The following is a 20241-nucleotide window of genomic DNA, read 5'->3' on the forward strand; positions in this document are numbered from 1 at the left end:
AGGTGAGAAAACAAGACGACAATGAATGACACTGAGAAACATGTTTCTGATTTTTCCACTTGGGTCTGAAATAGTGACTTCAAAATTTTGTCAGGGAACAGTAATTACCTTATATCCATCCATTTGATGCTCGTAACTCCAATGCCTTATTTATACCCCTCTTTAACTGCACATGTCCTTCTTTGAAAAACTAGACTGTGCAAATTCCTGACATATAAATCATAGCAAATGTCGCGAGGCTACAGGATGGTGAATGCTTGTCCAAGTCATCATCTAACTGCCTCTTCATAGGTGCATCCTCTGCACCTGCACATTATGGCCCTTAGACAGCTTTCTTTCTGGCTGGGACCTTCAGTGCTCAGTTACAGACTGCCACCTTGCTGCAGTGGAGAGGCTTGAGTGCTTTGTTGATCCTGAGATCAATGCCAACAAGAGTTCTTAACATTTGGTGAGGCTATCCATAATGGTAAGGTCAGAGGAGAGGAACCAAACAAGGCATAATCCAAAACAAGTTCTCATATGACGATTAAGATGAAAGTTTTTCTTGTGATATCAATAGGTGCAACGGTGGATGAAGGTTGCAAAAATAAGTATCTCCCCGGTCATTGAGGCTTCCATGCCAATGAAGCTGGATCTATCTTCTGTCAAGGACTTTGTGTCTGATATGCAACACCATTCCCACCTCAAAAGATGTGTACACAGTCTGGAAAATCCTGAAGGCAGCCATCATCTCATGTTGTGAAGAAACCATTGGCTACAAGACCAGGAAACACGAAGACTGTTTTATGAAAATGACATATCATCCAAGACATCATTAACAAGAGTAAATCACTCTATGCCTGTCAAAACACCTGCCAGCTAGGCAAAGAGGACAGCAAGGGCAGAATCATAAAGAACAATAAGGGAAATCAGAAACCAGTAGCGAACTGAGAAAGCTAAGAAGCTGCAACTCCTTGCTGACAAGCATGGCACCATTGGCACCTTCAGTATCACCAAGACAATGTAGAGAAATAACTTTCTCAGCCTGAAACCGGTGTAGAGTAAGGACGGAATCCTTTTGAGAGAAAAAAATAATTAGCTTCTGATGGAGAAAATGCTTCAAAGAACTCCCAAACTGCAATATAATCATCATGTTTGAGGAAACCCTCCAACTTCCCATCAAAGATGATCTTGGGTTCACACCTAATGTGGCAGAAGTCTTTGACATGGCTCCAAAACTTGGGCTACCTACCTCTAGACCCTGTTTAAGACAGATTCTCCACTTTATCTGGAAGAATAGATGTATGAAATCACCAAAGTGAAGCAGTTAGGAGCACCAGGATTGAAGCCATAATCAACTGGAACCAACTCTGTTGGGCCAACACATGCTTAGGATGCCTGAGTTCTGATGTCATAGCAAATCTTCTTCATCCAGATAAAGGAAGACACTCTAATGAGAAGTGGGCAAATAAGTCATTTCAAAGACTCTCTGTAGGCTTCCCTCAACGAATGCAATACTGATGTAAATGCATGGGAGACATTTGTTCGGAAGAAACTGACTTGTAAGGATCTCCTCTTTGAATTCTTTGAGAACAACCAATCAGCAGGAGGAAATATTGAAAAGAAACCGGAGAAAGGAATGTCAACCATATCAAGGAAGATGACCACCTGCCAAATGTGTGGTTGGTGATGCCATCCTAGGATCAGGCTGATTAGCTGCATGAAGATTCACAGAATCCACAACCAACAACATGGAATTTCCTTGGTGGACAATCATAACCATTAGTAAATTATTGCTGACAATGATGACAGTCTGCCAACTTTATACAGTGGGAACACCTGAACAATCAAAGGGTGCAGCAAATGCCGTTTTAAGGCACCATGCTACATCAACGTCACACATGCAGCATGTTGTCGATGTTAACCAACATATTTCAAGCAAATGACAACAAGTAAATGTCAAAGGGAAGCAGACCTCATGGGAGGAATGGGAACTTTGGTCAATTAGAAAGTAAGTATCACCTATACATACTGAATACTAAAGCATGGAATACATATTAAATATGTGCAATTTTTAAAATAACTGCTTTTACATTTTACATACCATAATGTTTCCCTGTTTATTAATCTTTCATTTATTATTTGCTGCATTTTTATATTCTGATCTATCTTCAATTTTTTTTTCCTTTCAGTCTGATGCTATATTTAGTCTTTCTAGTTAACCACAGATGATGGGTCCATCACTTGGAATTTTTCATACTCACTGAAATATGGTAAAAAAGGTAAAACAATTAAAGAGGTATGTATGACACAGTTCAGGTTGTTAATACAAGTGAGAATCAGGTGGGATACTGGAAGTTCATAAGGGAAATGTAATAAAGACAGAATATGTGAATCACTGATAACAATAAGAGAATTCAATGTGTTCTGCAAGCAAAGAAATAGCAATAAAACATTAAAAGCTACTATTGAAATAATAATGGAAGAAAAAATTGTGTTTTTTAATTATATTTTAGCTAGAGCAACTGACTAGTGTTTAGAAGCTCCAAAATCAATTATTGTAACTATGTTATAGCATTAAACTAATATATTTTCTTAATAATTGTTAACCTTTTGACAGCATCTTTCTTCTGGCTATCTATAGTGCTCCACCACTTTGAAAAGTATGAAATCTCAGACCAGATGAATCTCCTGCGAGCATCCTCTTGTAACTTCACTACCATGTTGTTTAGGATATGCTGGGTCTGATCGCTGTAGTATTCATCAAATGTTTTCAGCCAACCTGGAAATAATCAATAAGATCAATATCTTAAAATGTTATTAATTTAAATTAAACACCTTTCTAAGGTTCAGCCTATATGCTAATATTCACCAGTAACACTTTTGAAGCTTTATTGCCAGGTTTACAACAAAAAGCAATTAATCAGATGGTGTCTAATGTGCCCAGTTGCACACAAGTAAAACCATTAAGGAACATATTAATAGGATTAGGCCTATAAGTCCTGATTGAACTTTTTAATGCTTTTTAATAACACTATGCCCATAAATCTTTATGCCATTGGTAATCAGAAATCAATTAATTTCTACCTTCAACATACTCAGAAGACTCAGCAATCACAGAAATCTGTGGTAGCGAACTCCAAAGGTTCACAAATCTCAAGTTTAAAAAGGAACTCCTCATCGTTGACCTAAGTGGCATCCACCTTACTTTTAATTTGTGCCTCCTGGTGCTAGACTCTCCACCAACAGGAACCATCTTAGCTGCATTGACTCTGTTTAACCTTTTTGAGCCTTTACTAAGGTTCAATTAGATCATCTCTCAACCTTTGAATCTCTAGAGAATCTTTCAGTCTGTCCAGAGCAAGCTATTTAACTCTGACTGAAGCATTAGCCTGAATCTTCCATGAGCAGCAAATCACCCCAGAGCTGCTACTAATTGAAATACTCATTCCAGAGACATGTACATAGTTACATTTCGACTTCTTGTTCTCATTCGAATGTCTGGAAGCAAATAACTCTTTAGACAAGAGGAAGCAATTTTCATACACTTTGCCCAAGCTAATTCTTTTATATTTACTGCCACTGGAAGGAAAGACTTGCATTCATATAACACCTAACAGGCAGTTCTACTGCATGCAGTTTTGAACTCCTTCCACTAAAAAGTATATACTTGCATGGAACTAAAACTTGCTAGATTAATTTCTGAAATAAGGAGATTGTGTCATCAGAAAAGATTGAGCAGACTAGGTTTATATTCTCGAGAGTTAAGAAAAGATGAAGCATAGAAACACAGAAAATAGGAGTATGAGTAGGCCATTTAGCCCTTTGAACCTGTAATCATTGCAGGGTACATAAATCTTGATAGTGATAATGCAAACAAATGAACCCAGCATATCACAGTACGAGAAGGACAGGAGACTATTCCACCCATCATGTCCGTGAGAATTCTTTGTAAGAACAGTTCAACTAATCCTGCACTTCTGTCCACTTTCTGCAAACCTGCAGCTTATCTAAACTTAGAAAATAGGTGTAATATTAGAAGTAGGCCATTTGGCCCTTCGAACCTACTCCACTATTTAAAATTATTATGCTTGATCATCCAACTCACTACCCTGTTCCCATTTTTCCCGATATAGTTTGATCCCTTTAGCACTAAGAACTATATCTAACACCTTGCTGAAAACATTCAGTGTAATGGCCTCAATCACTTCTGTGGCAGACAATTCCACAGACTCATCAGTTCTACCATCCCATGAGTTGATATCATTGAAAGCATATAAAATTCAGGATGGTCAGGATAGGTGTTAGGAGGGCATTTTCCCACACGGCAGAATCAGGAACTTGAAAATCAGTTACAGAATAACAGGGGAGTTATTTATGACTTAAACGAGAAACTTGTTCACTCAAAAGGGATGAAATGCTTAGGAATTTACTGTTGCAACTGGTACTGGATTCTCAGTCATTGAATGGATTCATGTCAAAGATTTACAGATTTTGGATACTTTAAAATAAAAAGCGAGAATATGGAGTTATATGAGAAGGTGTATCTGATTTGGTAAATCAGCCCTGATATTAATAAATGGCAGAGTAAGCTTGAGGGGCTACTCCTATTGTTTACAACCTCAGGATGTCCTCAATGTAGTTTTGAACTTATCCACTTCAGCAGGAAGAATAAAGAATTTAACTATTATTTAAATAAAGACTGCAGAAAACTACAGCACAGAGAGCTTTTTGGGAGTCTTCATGGAGAATTCACAAAATGCTAGCATCCAATTTCAGCAAGAAATAGGAAAGGCAACTTGAATGTTGGCCTTCATGTCAAATGGCATGGAGTACAAAGATACGGCAGTTTTGTTAAACCTATACAAGGCACTGGTTGGACAACAGCTTGAGTATTGTAAGAAAAATTTTGGACCCCTTATCTAAAGAAAGATATATTGGCATTGGCATTGGCAGCATTCCGGAGCAAGTTTAACCCTGGTTTGGAGTCAATGTCTTAAGTGGACAGGTTGAGTAGGTAGGTCATGTAATCATTGGAATTTAAAAGAATGAGAAATGAGCTAATTAAAAAAAAACAAGATTCTTACAGAACTTAACAGGGTAGATGTGAAAAGGTGGTTTCCTCTTGTGGGAAACTCTAGAACTAGAGGCCATGATCTCAGATTATAGTGCTGCTCTTTTAAGGCAGAGATAAAGCGGCAAGTTTTGATTGGGTATTGAATTTGCTTTACCACAGAGCGCTGCTGAGGCTGGATCATTAAGTATATTGAGACAGACAGACAGATTGTTTAATCAGTAAGGGAACAGATGGCTGGAGGGATAAGGCAGGAAGGGGACTTAAGGATGGTCAAATCAATCATGATCTCATTGAATGACTGAGTTAATTCAATGGGCTGAATAGCCTGCTTCTCTTGTATCTTATGGTCTAATAAAATGCAGTCACTGCTGTAATGTAAGAACACAAATGTTCATTTGTATACAGAAAGGCCCAAAGCAGGAACATAATAATGACCAAATAATCTGCTTTAGCATTGCTCTTTCAGGGATAAATTAGATACCAGTGATGATCATGTTCTTCTCTGAAATGGTGCAATTGTACATCTGAATAGTGATGCCGCCTCCACTGTGAATCCAAGCATAAATTCAGCGACTATTTATCAAATATTTTTCTACTGCCAGCCTCAAAATATGCAACGTCTTTGCATCTCCTATTTCCACTCTTCTATTTATACCCATACCTGATGTTTCGACCATCCAACTTACGAATGGTCATTTAACTGAACTAACATCCAGGAAGCAAATAGTCCTAATAACATTTACCCATTTAATTTCCATATCCCTTCAACTCTATGCTTACTTTTAGCTTAGAATTTTGATCTTGAAAGATTACTTAGTTTCTGTCTCATTCAGCAAAACTGGAAGTCTCAAATTGCTGTGAAAAGGAGCTGTGCCTGACCTCTGTTGTAAATCACTTACTTATAATACGGTATCTACAACCTCATTCCTGATTCCTTAATAACTGAGGACAGTTTATTTCTATTTACCTTGTCCCATTATTTTTATATCGATACAACATTTCTATTATATCTGGAAGGAAACTGCATTGCTGCAACAAGAAAAGCTTTATTATTTCAAGTTTCTCCATATTTGTATTGCCGTGGGAGATGGCACAGGGCAGGGTGACACTAGGCACACACACACACAAGATGGCCACTGAGCCATCAGTTGGCCACTTGACACATAAGATGGCTGCCGGACCACAATATGGAGAGAGACAGCACAGCAAATACAGACACCGCCTGGGGCCACCACAATGCCAGCACAATGCACTCACAACCTAGTTGATTAGTTTAAGGCGGGTGGAGGAGAGAATACACATGGTAACGTACACTGCCAGCTGAAGTGTCTGAGTCCAGCCAATTCCTTTGATAGAAATGCTAACAGCTTGATATGGACTCAATACAAAATGCTAATAGCCAGGGCCGCAGTCATTGTCCTTCTCAGGAAGAGCAATTAGCGCCATTACTACAGCAATGGACTTCCACGCAGACAATGAAACTGACAAAGTCTGCACTGAAACTAACAAGAACTGTGCTGAAATTAACAAAGGCAGTGCTGGAGCTGACAATGACTGTATTGAAACTATCAACGATTCTACAGTGATTGCCATAAACAAATCACGTTACAAAGACAATAATCTCATCACTGACCTATTGTATCACAAGATTTATAAAAGTATTTTGACATGTGCTCTGGATGGAGAGAAGAATCACAGCTAACCACTGTGCTGTTGGTGTCTTTCTCTCCCCGAGTTCCAGTATTTCCTTGTACAATAAACTGTCATTGAACCCCGACTTTGACTCCGAGGCTGGTGATTTTCCCCATAACAGTACCTTCCATGATTAGATGACTTATGTGAGGTATTTTGTAAATTTGTGTTTTAGTTATTTAATACAGTGTTACAAAGTCTATGTTTTTGTGCATAGACAGGAGTGGCAAGATATTTGTGCCATTTAGGCTTGCTTGGTAGAAATAATTACTCCTTTTCATTCCTAGCACAATGTTTGCAGTCTATAGAAGGTTACTCACTTTTGTCATTCTTGTATGTGTATTGTTATCAGTATGCACACCTTTAGAGAACGTGCTGACGAGATATGGAAACTGATCCACTGTTGACAGATTCTGGTTACGAACTGAAATCTTGGGCTGAGGAAAAGACCTTCCTGAAGCAGACTGGTAATTGTTTCGCCATGCCCTTGGCAAGACCAAAATTGTTGCTGCATGCATTGGAGAAGAGCTCTGTGCTATGTTGCATATCATCTCTGAATTGGCAATGTGGAGCCATTGGTGGACAATAAGTCACAGACTATGTCCTTGGAGACATGGGTCTTTGCCAAGAGTTGTGTCAGATTGAGAAGCTCTCTGCCCTTGCCATATTTGATTTCAATGTCAGGATCACCATTGCGAGGAAGTCAGAGAGCATGGAAAAGAAAAAAAAATGTTCAAGAGGTTTGATGCTGACAAGCAACTCTTTTTAACATTTTCACTGACTAGGAATTATAGTCTCATAGGATGTGCAAACATGCTGCAGTGGAATTGTCAAATTGTTGTGATGAATTTCTCAGTGCATCCAGGTTTTTCCTTCCTTCGAAGGGCTCTCACAGTCAACTGCTCCAAAGGTCCTCATCAAATCAACAGATATGGTACCCAGGTCTGTATTTTGTTCCTGACATTTCTTCTTTGCTGTCTTTTACTGTGTATCAGTCATTCCTTGACCTTTTCTGAATCTGCACTAGTTGTGACTTTACACTAAGCTGTTCAGATGGATTGTGACAAAACATTTACTGGCAAGGGAAAGGTATGACATTCTTCTATCATTTTTGCAGGATTAGTAAGTTCCTTTCTGCTTGTACATGTGGATAATATAAACATCTTTTCATTTTTGCTGGTTGGTTCCTTGCTCCCACACAGATTGAAACAATTCAATAACCCCCAACTCTGCAGATGTCAGCTAGGGTAGCATTATCTCGCAGAAATTTGCCACAAGAATTTAATGCTTTCATAATGTTGAAGAATGTGTGAAGATCATCAGTACAGCAGTTGATGGCATTCCTGTGACACCCTGTTGATTGCTTCTACATTGATGGACGAAGGCATCTAAGGCTATTTTCCTTAAGTTGTTTTGCCAATTTCTTTTTTATAGAGTTTGTGCTCTTTCTGTGAATAGTGTGAATATAGCAGCAATGAGGAATGGTGATGAACCCGTAAACTGGTGGAAATCAGAAAAAAAGCCAGTCGAAACAAAAGGGCTCAGGATTGACCCCACGAGACAGTCTGGAAAGGCCATACAAATGGTACAGTTTCAGCAATGCTGTGCATGGTTGGAGAATATTGTAAAACATTCAGAGGCCCGACAGAAGTTTGTTGCAGGTTACGGAATTAAGATATTTCACTAAGAACAGGGAAAGTGGAGAAAGAGGAGATGTGGCATTGTTAGTCAAGGACTGTATTATGGTGGCAGAAAGGACATTTGATGAGGGCTCATCTATTGAGGTAGTATGGGCTGAGGTTAGAAGCAAGAAAGGAGAGGTCACCCAGTTGAGAGTTTTCCATAGGACTTCAAAAAATTCCGGAGATGTAGAGGAAAGGATTGCAAAGAGGATTCTAGACAGAAGCGAAAGTAACAAGGTAGTTGTTATGGGGGACATCAGCTTTCCAAATATTGACTAGAAATACTATTGTTTGAGCACTTTAGATGGGTCAGTTTTTGTTCAGTGTGTGCAGAAGGGTTTTCTGACAGTATGTGGGCGGCACGGTGGTTAGCACTGCTGCCTCACAGCGCCAGAGACCCGGGTTCAATTCCCGCCTCAGGCGACTGACTGTGGAGTTTGCACATTCTCCCCGTGTCTGCGTGGGTTTCCTCCGGGTGCTCCGGTTTCCTCCACAGTCCAAAAGATGTGCAGGCCAGGTAAATTGGCCATGCTAAATTGCCCATAGTGTTAGGTAAGGGGTAAAGGTAGGGGTATGGGTGGGTTGCGCTTCGGCAGGGCGGTGTGGACTTGTTGGGCCGAAGGGCCTGTTTCCACACTGTAAGTAATCTAATCTACATAGGCTAGCAAGAGGCAAGGCCACATTGGATTTGGTAATGTATCAGGCCAGGTGTTAGACTTACAGGTAGGTGACCACAATTCAGTTATGTTTACTTTAGTGATAGAAAGGGACAGGCACATACCGCAGGGAAAGAGTTATAGCTGGGGAAAAATTATGTTGCAGTTAGGCAAGATTTAGGATGCATAGGATGGGGAAGTAAACTGCATGGATGGGCACAAATGAAATGTAGAGCTTATTCAAGGAACAGCTACGGAGTGTCCTTGATAAATATGTATCTACCAGGCAGGGAGGAAGTGGTTGAGCGAGAATCCGTGATTTACTAAAGAAGTTGAATTTCTTGTGAAGAGGAAGAAGGAGGCTTATGTAAAGATGACTTGAAGGCTCAGTTAGGGCACTTGAGAGTTATACGTTAGCCAGGAACGACGTAAAGAGTGCACTAAGAAGAGCCAGAAGGGGACATGAGAAGTCTTTGACAGGTAGGATCAAGGAAAACCCTAAAGCTTTCTATAGGTATGTCAGAAATAAAAGAATGACAAGTGTAAGATTAGGGCCAGTCAAAGACAGTACTGGGAAGTTGTGCATGGAGTCAGATGAGATAGGAGAAGCGCTAAATGAATATTTTTCGTCAGTATTCACATAGGAAAAAGACAATGTTGTTGAGGAGAATACTGAAATACAGGCGACTGGACTAGAAGGGAGTGAAGGTTCCTAAGGAGGGAGTGTTAGCAATTCTGGAAAGTGTGAAAATATATAAATCCCATGGGCCAGATGGAATTTATCCTAGGATTATCTGGGAAACTAGAGAGGAGATTGCAGAGACTTTGGCTTTGATCTTTATGTCGTCATTGTCTACAGGAATAGTGCCAGAAGACTGGAGGATAGCAAATGTTGTCCCCTTGTTCAAGAAGAGAAGTAAAGCAACCCTGGTAATTATATACTAATGAGCCTTACTTCGGTTGTGGGCAAAGTGTTGGAAAGGATTATAACAGATAGGATTTATAATCATCTGGAAAAGAATAGTTTGATTAGGGACAGTCAACACAGTTTTGTGAAGAGTAGGTCATGCATCACAAACCTTATTCAGTTCTTTGAGAAGGTGACCAAACAGATGGATGACAGTAAAGCAGTTGATGTGGTTTATATGGATTTCAGTGAAGTGTTTGATAAGGTTCCCCATGGTAGGCTTTTGCAGAAAATATAGAGACATGGGATTGAGGGTAATTTAGCAGTTTGGATCAGAAATTGGCGAGTTGTAAGAAGACAGAGGGTGGTGATTGATGGAAAATATTCATCCTGGAGTTCAGTTACTAGTGGTGTAGTGCAAGGATCTGATTTGGGGCCACCGTTGTTTGTCATTTTTATAAATGATCTCGATGGAGGGCGTAGAAAGATGGATTAGTAAATTTGCAGATGATACCATGGTCAGTGGAGTTATAGACAGTGTGGAAGGATGTTGCAGGTTACAGAGGGGCATAGATAAGCTGCAGAGCTGTACTGACAGGTGTCAAATGGAGTTTAATATGGAAAAGTGTGAGGTGATTCACTTTGAAAGGAGTAACAGGAATAAAGAGTATTGGGCTAACGGTAAAATTCTTGCTACTGTGGATGAGCAGAGAGACCTCAGTATGCATGTGTATTGATCCCTGAAAGTCCCCACCAGGTTGATAGGGTTGTTAAGAAGGCATATGGGTGTATTAGCTTTTACTGGTTGAGGGATTGAGGTTTGGAGCATGAGGTCATGTTGCAGCTGTATAAAACCATGGTGCGGCCGCACTTGGAGTATTGCGTGCAGTTCTGGTGACCGCATTAAAGGAAGGATGTGGAAGCATTGGAAAGGGTGCAGAGGAGATTTACCAGGATGTTGCCTTGTATAGAGGGAAGGTCCTATGCGGAAAGGCTGAGGGACTTGAGGCTGTTTTTATTCAAGAGAAGGTTGAGAAGTAACTTAATAGAAACATTAAAGATGATCAGAAAATTAGATAGAGTGAACAGTGAGAAACCTTTCCCTCTGATAGTGATAGCTAGCACAAGGGGACATAGCTTTAAATTGAGGGGTGCTAGATATAGGACAGATGACAGAGGTAGATTTTTTACTCAGTTGTAAGGGCGTGGAATGCCCTGCTTGCAACAGTAATGCACTCGCCAACTTTAAGGGCATTTAAAGTCATTGGATCAACATATCAATGATAATGGAATAGTGTAGGTTAGATGAGCTTCAGACTCGTTTCACATTTCGGCACAACATTGAGGGCCAAAGGACCTGTACTGCACTGTAATGTTCTATGTTCTAGAAATAAAAGTATTTATGAAGGCTAAGGTGGCTCAAGGAAGTTGTCTAGATTTAAAAAAAGTTTCCAGTCTGTCAGTAAAACTAACAAGGGTTAAGAAGGGCATATAGACAGAAGAGTGATGTCTGCAACAGAAATTATTTTTAATTTGTCTCTTATACTACTTTTTCTCCCTTATGAAACAGATCATGATGTCACCCCAACCCTCTGTTTATGAATTCTAAATGATTCAAAATCAATTTTCCTTCAAGTAAATAGAATATTCAAGTATCAAATGCTGAGTCAGTTTACTTAGCATGATTGTTCACAGCATATAATCAAAACCAGCGTGTGCCACGGCAAATAGTTTCCAACACATGCGAACACTATCATAATACGGTTCTCCCTTTCTTCAGAACAACACAAGATAGACATCTCACCTGCTATTGCCTTGTGATAATTTGAGTGGAGTTTCTGCACAACGCTACATAGTGTGAAATTCAAGGAGAATAATGAGTTAGCGTTTGTTTTCCGGAAATGTCTGGAAAGTACGGTCAGTGTTTGCTGCAACTACCGTCAACAAGAGAAGAGGAATACTTGCATTCCAACACCACAAGCAGCAAGTGACAGACAGAGGCACAGAATTCCAAACAAACTGATCAGATCTAAGCTCTGCAATTCTGCTACATGCAGTTACAAATGGTGGTGGAAAAGTAAATAACTCACTGGAGAAAGAGTTTCCACAAATATCCCATCCTCAATCTTTTTTTTGGGGGGGTGGGGAAGGAAATGGGGAGTGTGGAGTGGCCGAAGCCTATCACATTAGTGAAGGTAAGACTAAAGCAGTCGCAACAACCTTCAGTCAGAACAGCCCGATGGATTATTCATCTCAGCCTTCTGCAGAGGTTGCTAGTATCACAGATGCCACATTTGACCCAATTCAGTTCACTTTACCTGATAGCATCAAATGGTTGGAGGCACTGGATACTGATTATGAACACTGACAAGATTCTGACAATCGTACTGATGACACGTGCATCAGAACTTGCTGCACCCTTAACCTAGCTCTTCCAGCACAATTAGAAACTATCCAGTAGTGTGGAAAACTGCACAGGACAAAAAGCAGGACAAATACAACCAGCTAATTAACTATCCCATCAATCTACTCTTGATTATCAGTAAAGTGATGAAAGGTGTCATCAACAGTGCCATCAAGCAGCACCTGCACAGCAATAACCTGCCCACTGACACCCAGTTTGAATTCCACCAGGGCCACTGTTCCTGATTTCATTCCAATCTTCTTCAACCACAGAAAAGAGCTGAATTCTAGAGGTGAAGTAAGACAATCTGCCCTTGGCATCAAGGCCAAGTATGACATCAAGGACCTCAAGTAAAACTGGAGTCAATGGGAATCAGAGGAAAACTCTCTCTTGTTATGGTCATAACTAGCACATAGGAAGATGGTTGTGATTGTAGGTGGCCAGTTATTTCAGCTCCACAACATCTCTGCAGGAGTTTCTGAGAGTAGTGTCCTCAACCTAACCACCTTCAGCTGCTTCAGCAATAACCCTCCCTCCATTACAAGGTGAAAAGCAGAGATGTTCGCTGATGATTAGACAATGTTTCATGATGTGGAGGTGCCGGTGTTGGACTGGGGTGGACAAAGTTAAAAATCACACAACACCAGGTTATAGTCCCACATGTTTATTTGGATGTACTAGCTACCTGAATAAAGGAGCAATGCTCCAAAAGCTAGTACTTCCAAATAAAACTGTGGGACTATAACCTGGTGCTGGGTGATTTTTAACCTTGATAATGTTCAGTACCATTTGCAGGTCCTCAGATAAGAAGCAGGCAATGTCTAAAAGAAGTAAGACCTGGAGAATATCCAGGCTTGGCTAAAAAGTGACAAGTAACATTTGCACCACACAAGTGTCAGGCAACGACAATCTCATCATTGTGCCATGCACATTACTAGAACTGAAGTCTCCACTATCGATATCCTGGGGGTTACTATTGACCAGAAACGTAACTGAACTAGCAATGTAAATAGAGCGGCTACAAGAGCAGGTCAGAGGTTAGGAGTACTGCAGCAAGTAACTCACCTCCTGACTCCCCAAAGCCCTTTCTACAAAAGAACAAGTCAGGGGTGTGATGGAATAGGTAAGTGCAACTCTAACAACACTCAAGACATTTGACACCATATAGGACAAAGCAGTCCACTTAACTGACATCACCTCTACTCTCTCTACCACCGACAGTCAGTGTCGTCAATATGTACAATCTACAAGATGTACTACAGAAATTTAGAAAGTAACCTCCAAATACACGACCACTTCCATCAAGAAGGACAAGGGAGCAGATACCTGGGAACATCACTAGTTGCAAATTCTTTTCCATGCTACTCACTGTCCTGATTCAGAAATGTATTACCAGTACTTCAGAGTCGTGTGATCAAAATCATGGAATTCTCTCCCCAACAGCATTGTGGGTCTATATACACTGCATGGATTGCAGCAGATAAAGAAGGGACCTCATCACCACCTTCTCCATGGCAACTGAAGATGGACAATAAAGGCTGGCACAAGCAGCGATATTCACATCCATCAGTGAATTTAAAAAAGGTTTGAAAATCAGTTAAGATCTCTTTTCATTCCCAGCAAACATCTTCAAAAAAGCAAGACAATTGCAGTTAGAATGGATAAAATCCTATTCCCCCTCAAAGATCCCTTCTCAAACCTGATGATTTCCACCATTAATTGCACTGGAGACACCAAACATGATCAACTAGTTCGAATTTGGCACAGTAGCATTCAATGAGCAGAGTGTTCATCCTTGACCACATCAGGGTTCATCACAGGAGTGCCACGCATTTTTTTCCTTGTGCAAGGGGAGTTTAATTATGATTAAATTATCATTAACATATTGGGGATGGCATGTCAACTTATTAATGGAATAGCTCATGACAGCAAAACATATGCTAGCTTTGCTTTGTTTCCATGCTCACTACAAAAGAATATGTAATTTTCACCAAAATCCTAAAGCTGACACTCATAGGTAGATGAATCACATAGAAGGTAGCAATCTTGACATTTTACTTAGCTAGAGCTCTGTCGATAAGGAAAGTTGTTCTTGCAGGACAATTGGCACTGTGACAGTTTACAGGTTGTGCAAATTCCATGTAACAATGGCTTTTGTTGTGTCCTTGACTTTACTGTTTGAGACGGACTTGGGATTATATTAACGGGATCCCTGAAACCGGAGTCCTGTTGTCTCGGGAGATGAAGCAGACAATGTTTAGGACACCTTTTATAGATCCTTGCCTTTACTAAGGAGGGCTCACTGTGGTCCTGAAAAGGAATGCATAATCAGTCAATGGGCTGCCAAATTTCACCCCTTCCACATCCATCAAAGCTTTACCTGCACATCCACTAATATCATTTATTGTATCCGTTGCTCCCGATGCGGTCTCCTCTACACTGGGGAGACTGGACGCCTCCTGGCAGAGTGCTTTAGGGAACATCTCCGAGACACCCGCACCAATCAACCACAACGCCCCGTGGCCCAACATTTCAACTCCCTCTCCCACTCTGCCGAGGACATGGAGGTCCTGGGCCTCCTTCACCGCCGCTCCCTCACCACCAGACGCCTGGAGGAAGAACGCCTCATCTTCCGCCTCAGAACACTTCAACCCCAGGGCATCAATGTGGACTTCAACAGTTTCCTCATTTCCTCTTCCCCCAGCTAACCCTAGTCCCAAACTTCCAGCTCAGCACTGTCCTCATGACTTGTCTGGACTTGTCCTACCTGCCTATCTTCTTTTCCACCTATCCACTCCACCCTCTCCTCCCTGACTGATCACCTTCATCCCCTCCCCCACTCACCCATTGTACTCTATGCTACTTTCTCCCCACCCTCACCCTCCTCTAGCTTATCTCTCCACACTTCCGGCTCTCTGCCTTTATTCCTGATGAAGGGCTTTTGCCCGAAACGTCGATTTCGCTGCTCCTTGGATGCTGCCTGAACTGCTGTGCTTTTCCAGCACCACTAATCCAGAATCTGGTTTCCAGCATCTGCAGTCATTGTTTTTACCAAATTTCACCCCTGCCTTCCAGTTAAAAAGCAACACAATGCCTGTGTTGCCTGTGAGCTGCCTGTGCACAGGTTCATGGCTACAACTCCAGGTCAAACCACATTTGCTGTCATACAATTGACTCATAGTTATGAGACTTGTGACTGATGATAGATAGAAGCATGAAGAACGTGACTTACGTGTAAACTGATTTGTAGTGAGGGACAGTTGTGCACTGTCAGGCTCATTCTTGTGACCTATCTAGGTCCAATGACACGAGGTATCAACACAACGGAGATAGGGCCTGAGGCAATAGGTAATCAGGACTATATCGGCATCTTGTTGAGTTTTACATATCCAACAAGGTCACTGGGTTTAGGGTGGTCTCTCCAGAATCTGTCTTCACATGCCAGGACAGACAATGCGCAAAAGTATCTTTTATTTATTCAAAGGAATTAATATATCGTTGCCTGGGTCAGAAATTATTGGCCATTCCTAATTGCCTTTGTGATTGCACAGTGAGCTGCCTTCTTGAAAGTCCATTTGGTAATAGCAGACCAACACCTGGGGAGGGAATTCCAGAATTCTTACCCAGCAACACTGAAGATATACAGAGGATGGTGAGTTGCATGGAGGGGAACTAGCAGGTGCTAGTGTTCCAATGTAGTTGCTGCTTTTCTCCTCACTGGTTATTGGTTTGGAAGCTGCTGTGTTTGTGGTGGAGAGGTTCAATATTTGTTAATGTGGTTGTCAATCAAGAACATAGAAAGGTATAGCACAGAACAGGCTCTTTAGCCCACAATGTTATGCCGAGGATTATTCCTAATCTAAAATAAAATAACCTAACCTACGCACCCCTCAATTCACTGCTGTCCATGTACATGTCCAGCAGTTGCTTAAATGTCCCTTATGACTCTGCCTCCACCACCACCGCTGGCAACACATCCCATGTATTCACAACTCTCTACTTAAAGTACCTACCTCTGATGTCTCCTCTATACCTTCCTTATAATATCTTAAAATTATGACTGCTTGTGCCAGTCAATCATGCCTGGAGATAAGTGTCTGGCTATTGATTCTATCCATGCCTCTCATTACCTTGTATACCTCGATCAGGTTACCTCTGTTCCTCCTTCTCTCCAGCGAGGAAGGTCTGAGCTTAGTCAACCTCTCTTTGTAAGGCAAGCCCTCCAGTCCAAGCAGCATCCTGGTAAACCCCCTTTGCAAAGCCTCTGTATCTTTCCTATAATAGGGCAACCAGAACTGGACACAATATTCCAAGTGTGGTCTCACCAGGGTCTCGTAGAGGTGCAGCAAAATCTCACAGCTTTTAAACTCAATCCTTCTGTTAATGAACCAAAATAACATATGCTTTCTTAACAAACCCTATCCACTTGGGTGGCAACTTTGAGTGATCTATGCACTTGAACACAAGATCCCTCTGTTCCTCTACACTGCCAGGAATCCTGTCTTTATTCCTATATTCAGCACTCAAGTTCAACCTTCCAAAATGCATCACTTTGCATTTATCCAGGTTGAACTCCATTTGCCATTTCTCAGCCCAGCTTTGCATCCTGTCTATGTCGCGCTGCAGCCTGCAATAGCCCTCGATACGATCAACAGCACCTCCAACCTTTGTGTCATTGGCAAATTTACTAACCCACCCCTCAACCTCCTCATCCAAGTCATTTACAAAAACTACCAAGAGCAGAGGCCCAAGAACAGAGCCCTGCAGGACACCACTTATCACTGACCTTCAGGCAGAATACTTTCCATCTATAACCACTCTCTGCCTTCTGTCAGCCAACCAATTCTGAATCCAGATAGCCAAATCTCCCTGTATCCCATACCTCCTTACTTTATGAATGAACCTACCAAGGGGGAACCTTATCAAATGTCTTCCTGAAGTCCATATACACCACATCCACTGCTCCACCTTCATCAACCTGTTTCGTCACCTCCTCAAAGAACTCAATCAGATTTGCGAGGCATGACCTGCCCCTCACAAAGCCATGCTGACTGCCTTTAATTATGCTATGCTTTTCCAAATAGTCATAAATCCTATCCCTCAGAATTCTTTCCAAAATGTTGCTAACCACAGACATAAGACTGACTGGTCTGTAATTGCCAGGGATTTCCCTATTCCCCTTCTTGAAAAGAAGAGCAACACTTGCCTCCCTCCAATCCTCCGGCACGACTCGTGGAGAATGAAGAAGGAAAGATCTTCGTCAGTAGCTTAGCAACCTCCTTTCTCGCTTCCTGCAGCAACCTAGGATAAATCTGGTCTGGGGACTTATCAATCTTAATGTTTGCCAAGTAGGAAATCAATTAGGTTGCTTTGTTCTAAATGTTCTAGAAGCTTCTCACATGTTGTTGGGATCTGCACTCCATAAGACACGGGAGAGGTAAGCCTGGCCCATTGAGTATCATCTGTTCAATTTGTCAACAAGATCATGGTTGATCTGATAATTCTCAACTCCACCTTCCAGTCTTTTCCCCAAAAATCATGATTCTCTTACTGATTCAAAATTGGTTTATTACAGCTTTAAACATACTTAAATGTACAATTCCACAAAATCCCCACAGCAAGAGAAAAAAAAACATTAGCTGTGTTAAATGGGCAACTCTTACTCTATGATATCATGTTCAATGGTCTTAGATCATCCGACAAGGGAAACAAACTCTCTGCATACCTCATCAAGTCCCCTAGGAATCTTTTATATTTCAACAAAGTCTGCTCTAATTCTCCCAAACTCCAATCTATTCAACCTCATAAGACAACCCTTCCATCCCATAACAAATGTAACAAATTTGTCAGGCATGATTTCCCCTTCATGAAGCCATGCTGACTTGCCTTGATCATATCAGTTTCTAAATGCTCTGACACATCATCTTTTATAATAATTTGTAATATTTTCTCAACTGCAGATGTTAAGCCATCTGGCCTATAGTTACCTGCTATTTAGTCTCCCACCCTTTTTGAATAAGGGTGTTACATTGGCATTTTTCCTAACCTTCAGACTTTTCCAGAATCTAAGGATTTGTGATAGATCAGTGCCAATGCATCCACTATCACTGTAGCTACGTCCCTTAATACCTTTGGATGTAAATAATCATGTCCAGAAGTGTAAAATTAATAGGGTAGTGATAGTGAGGAATTCCAACTTCCCCAACATTATATGGGGTAGTCATAGAGATATACAGCTTAGAAACAGACCCGTCGGTCCAACCCATTCATGCCAACCACATATCCTAACATAATCTAGTCCCATTTGCCAGCACTTGGCCCAGATCCCCCTAAACCCTTTCTATTCATATACCCATCCTGAAGCCTTTTAAATGTTGTAATTGTATCAGCCTCCACCACTTCCTCTGGCAGTTCTTTCCACTCTAGCATCATCCTCTGCGTAAAGACTTTGCCCCTTAGGTCCCTTTTAAATATCTCCCCTCTCACCTTAAACCAATGCCCTCTAGTTCTAGACTCCTCCACCCTAGGGAAAAGATCTTGCCTATTTACCCTATCCACGCCCCTCAGGATTTTACAAATCTCCATGAGGTCACCTCTTAGCCTCGGACGCTGCAGGGAAAACAGTCCCAGCCTATTCAGTCTCCGTGGCAACATCCTTGTAAATCCTTGTGGTGGCATGGTGGCTCAGTAGTTAGCACTGCTGCCTCATAGCGCCAGGGACCAGGTTCGATTCTCACCTCGGGCGACTGTCTGTGTGGAGTTTGTACATTCTCCCAGTGTCTGCGTGGGTTTCCTCTGGGTGCTCTGGTTTCCTCCCACAGTCCAAAGATGTGCAGGTCAGGTGAACTGGCCATGCTAAATTGTCCATAGTGTTAGGTGCATTCGTCAGGGGTAAGTGTGGGGGAATGGGTCTGGGTGGGTTACTCTTCTTGGTATCGGTGTGGACTTGTTGGTCCAAAGGGACTGTTTCCATACTGGAGGGAATCTAATCTAAATCTTTTCTGAACCCTTTCAAGTTTCACAATATCCTTCTGATAGGAGGGAGACCAGAATTGCACACAACATTCCAAAAGTGGCCTAACCAATGTCCTGTACAGCCACAACTGCTATACTCAATGCTCTGACCAATGAAGGAAAGCATACCAAATGCCTTCTTCACTATCCTAAGTGTCTGTGACTCCACTTTCAAGAACTATGAATCTGCACTCCAAGGTCTCTTTGTTCAGCAACATTCAGGGGTAAGTGCAAAAGGCCTGCTCTGACTTGGCTTTCCAAAAGGTAGCATCTCACATTTATCTAAATTAAACTCCAGTGCCACTCCTCAGCCCATTGGCCCATCTCATCAAGATTCCATTGTAATCTGAGCTATCCTTTTTCACTGTCCACTACATCTCCAATTTTGGTGTCATCTGAAAACTTACTAACAATACCTCTTATGTTCACATCCAAATCATATACATAAATGATGAAAAGTCAGTGCACCCAGCTCCAATCCTTGTGGCACATCGCTGGTCGCAGGCCTCCAGTCTAAAAACCAACCCTCCATCATCACCTTCTGTCTTCCACCTTTGAGCCAGTCCCATATCCAAATGGCTAGTTCTCCTTCTATTCCAAGATCTAACCTTGCTAACCAGTCTACCATAAGGAAGCTTGTCAAATGCCTTACTGAAGTCTATATAGATCACGTCCACTGCTCTGCCCTCATCAATCCTCTTCTTTATTTCTTCAAAAAGTTCAATCAAGTTCATGAGACATTATTTCCAACGCACAAAGCCATGTTGACTATCCCTAATCAGTCCTTGCCTTCCAAATACATGTAAACCCTGTTCCTCAGGATTCCCACC

The 20241-nt window shown here is 41.5% G+C and overlaps 1 protein-coding gene across 1 annotated transcript in view; it reads right to left on the reverse strand.

Annotated features, from left to right (window-relative positions):
- Positions 1 to 20241, reverse strand: part of man2a1 (mannosidase, alpha, class 2A, member 1) — a 246509-nt gene that overhangs the window by 205091 nt on the left and 21177 nt on the right. Inside the window, exon 4 of the mRNA XM_043710422.2 lies at positions 2590 to 2761. Within this exon, the coding sequence (XP_043566357.2) occupies positions 2590 to 2761 (172 nt within the window). The remainder of the gene's footprint in view (positions 1 to 2589; positions 2762 to 20241) is intronic.

The sequence above is a fragment of the Chiloscyllium plagiosum genome, unplaced genomic scaffold, assembly GCF_037043375.1.
Source record: "Chiloscyllium plagiosum isolate Xiang-an unplaced genomic scaffold, Cpla_swu_hap1 HiC_scaffold_2, whole genome shotgun sequence".
In the NCBI taxonomy this organism is placed as follows: Eukaryota; Metazoa; Chordata; class Chondrichthyes; order Orectolobiformes; family Hemiscylliidae; genus Chiloscyllium; species Chiloscyllium plagiosum.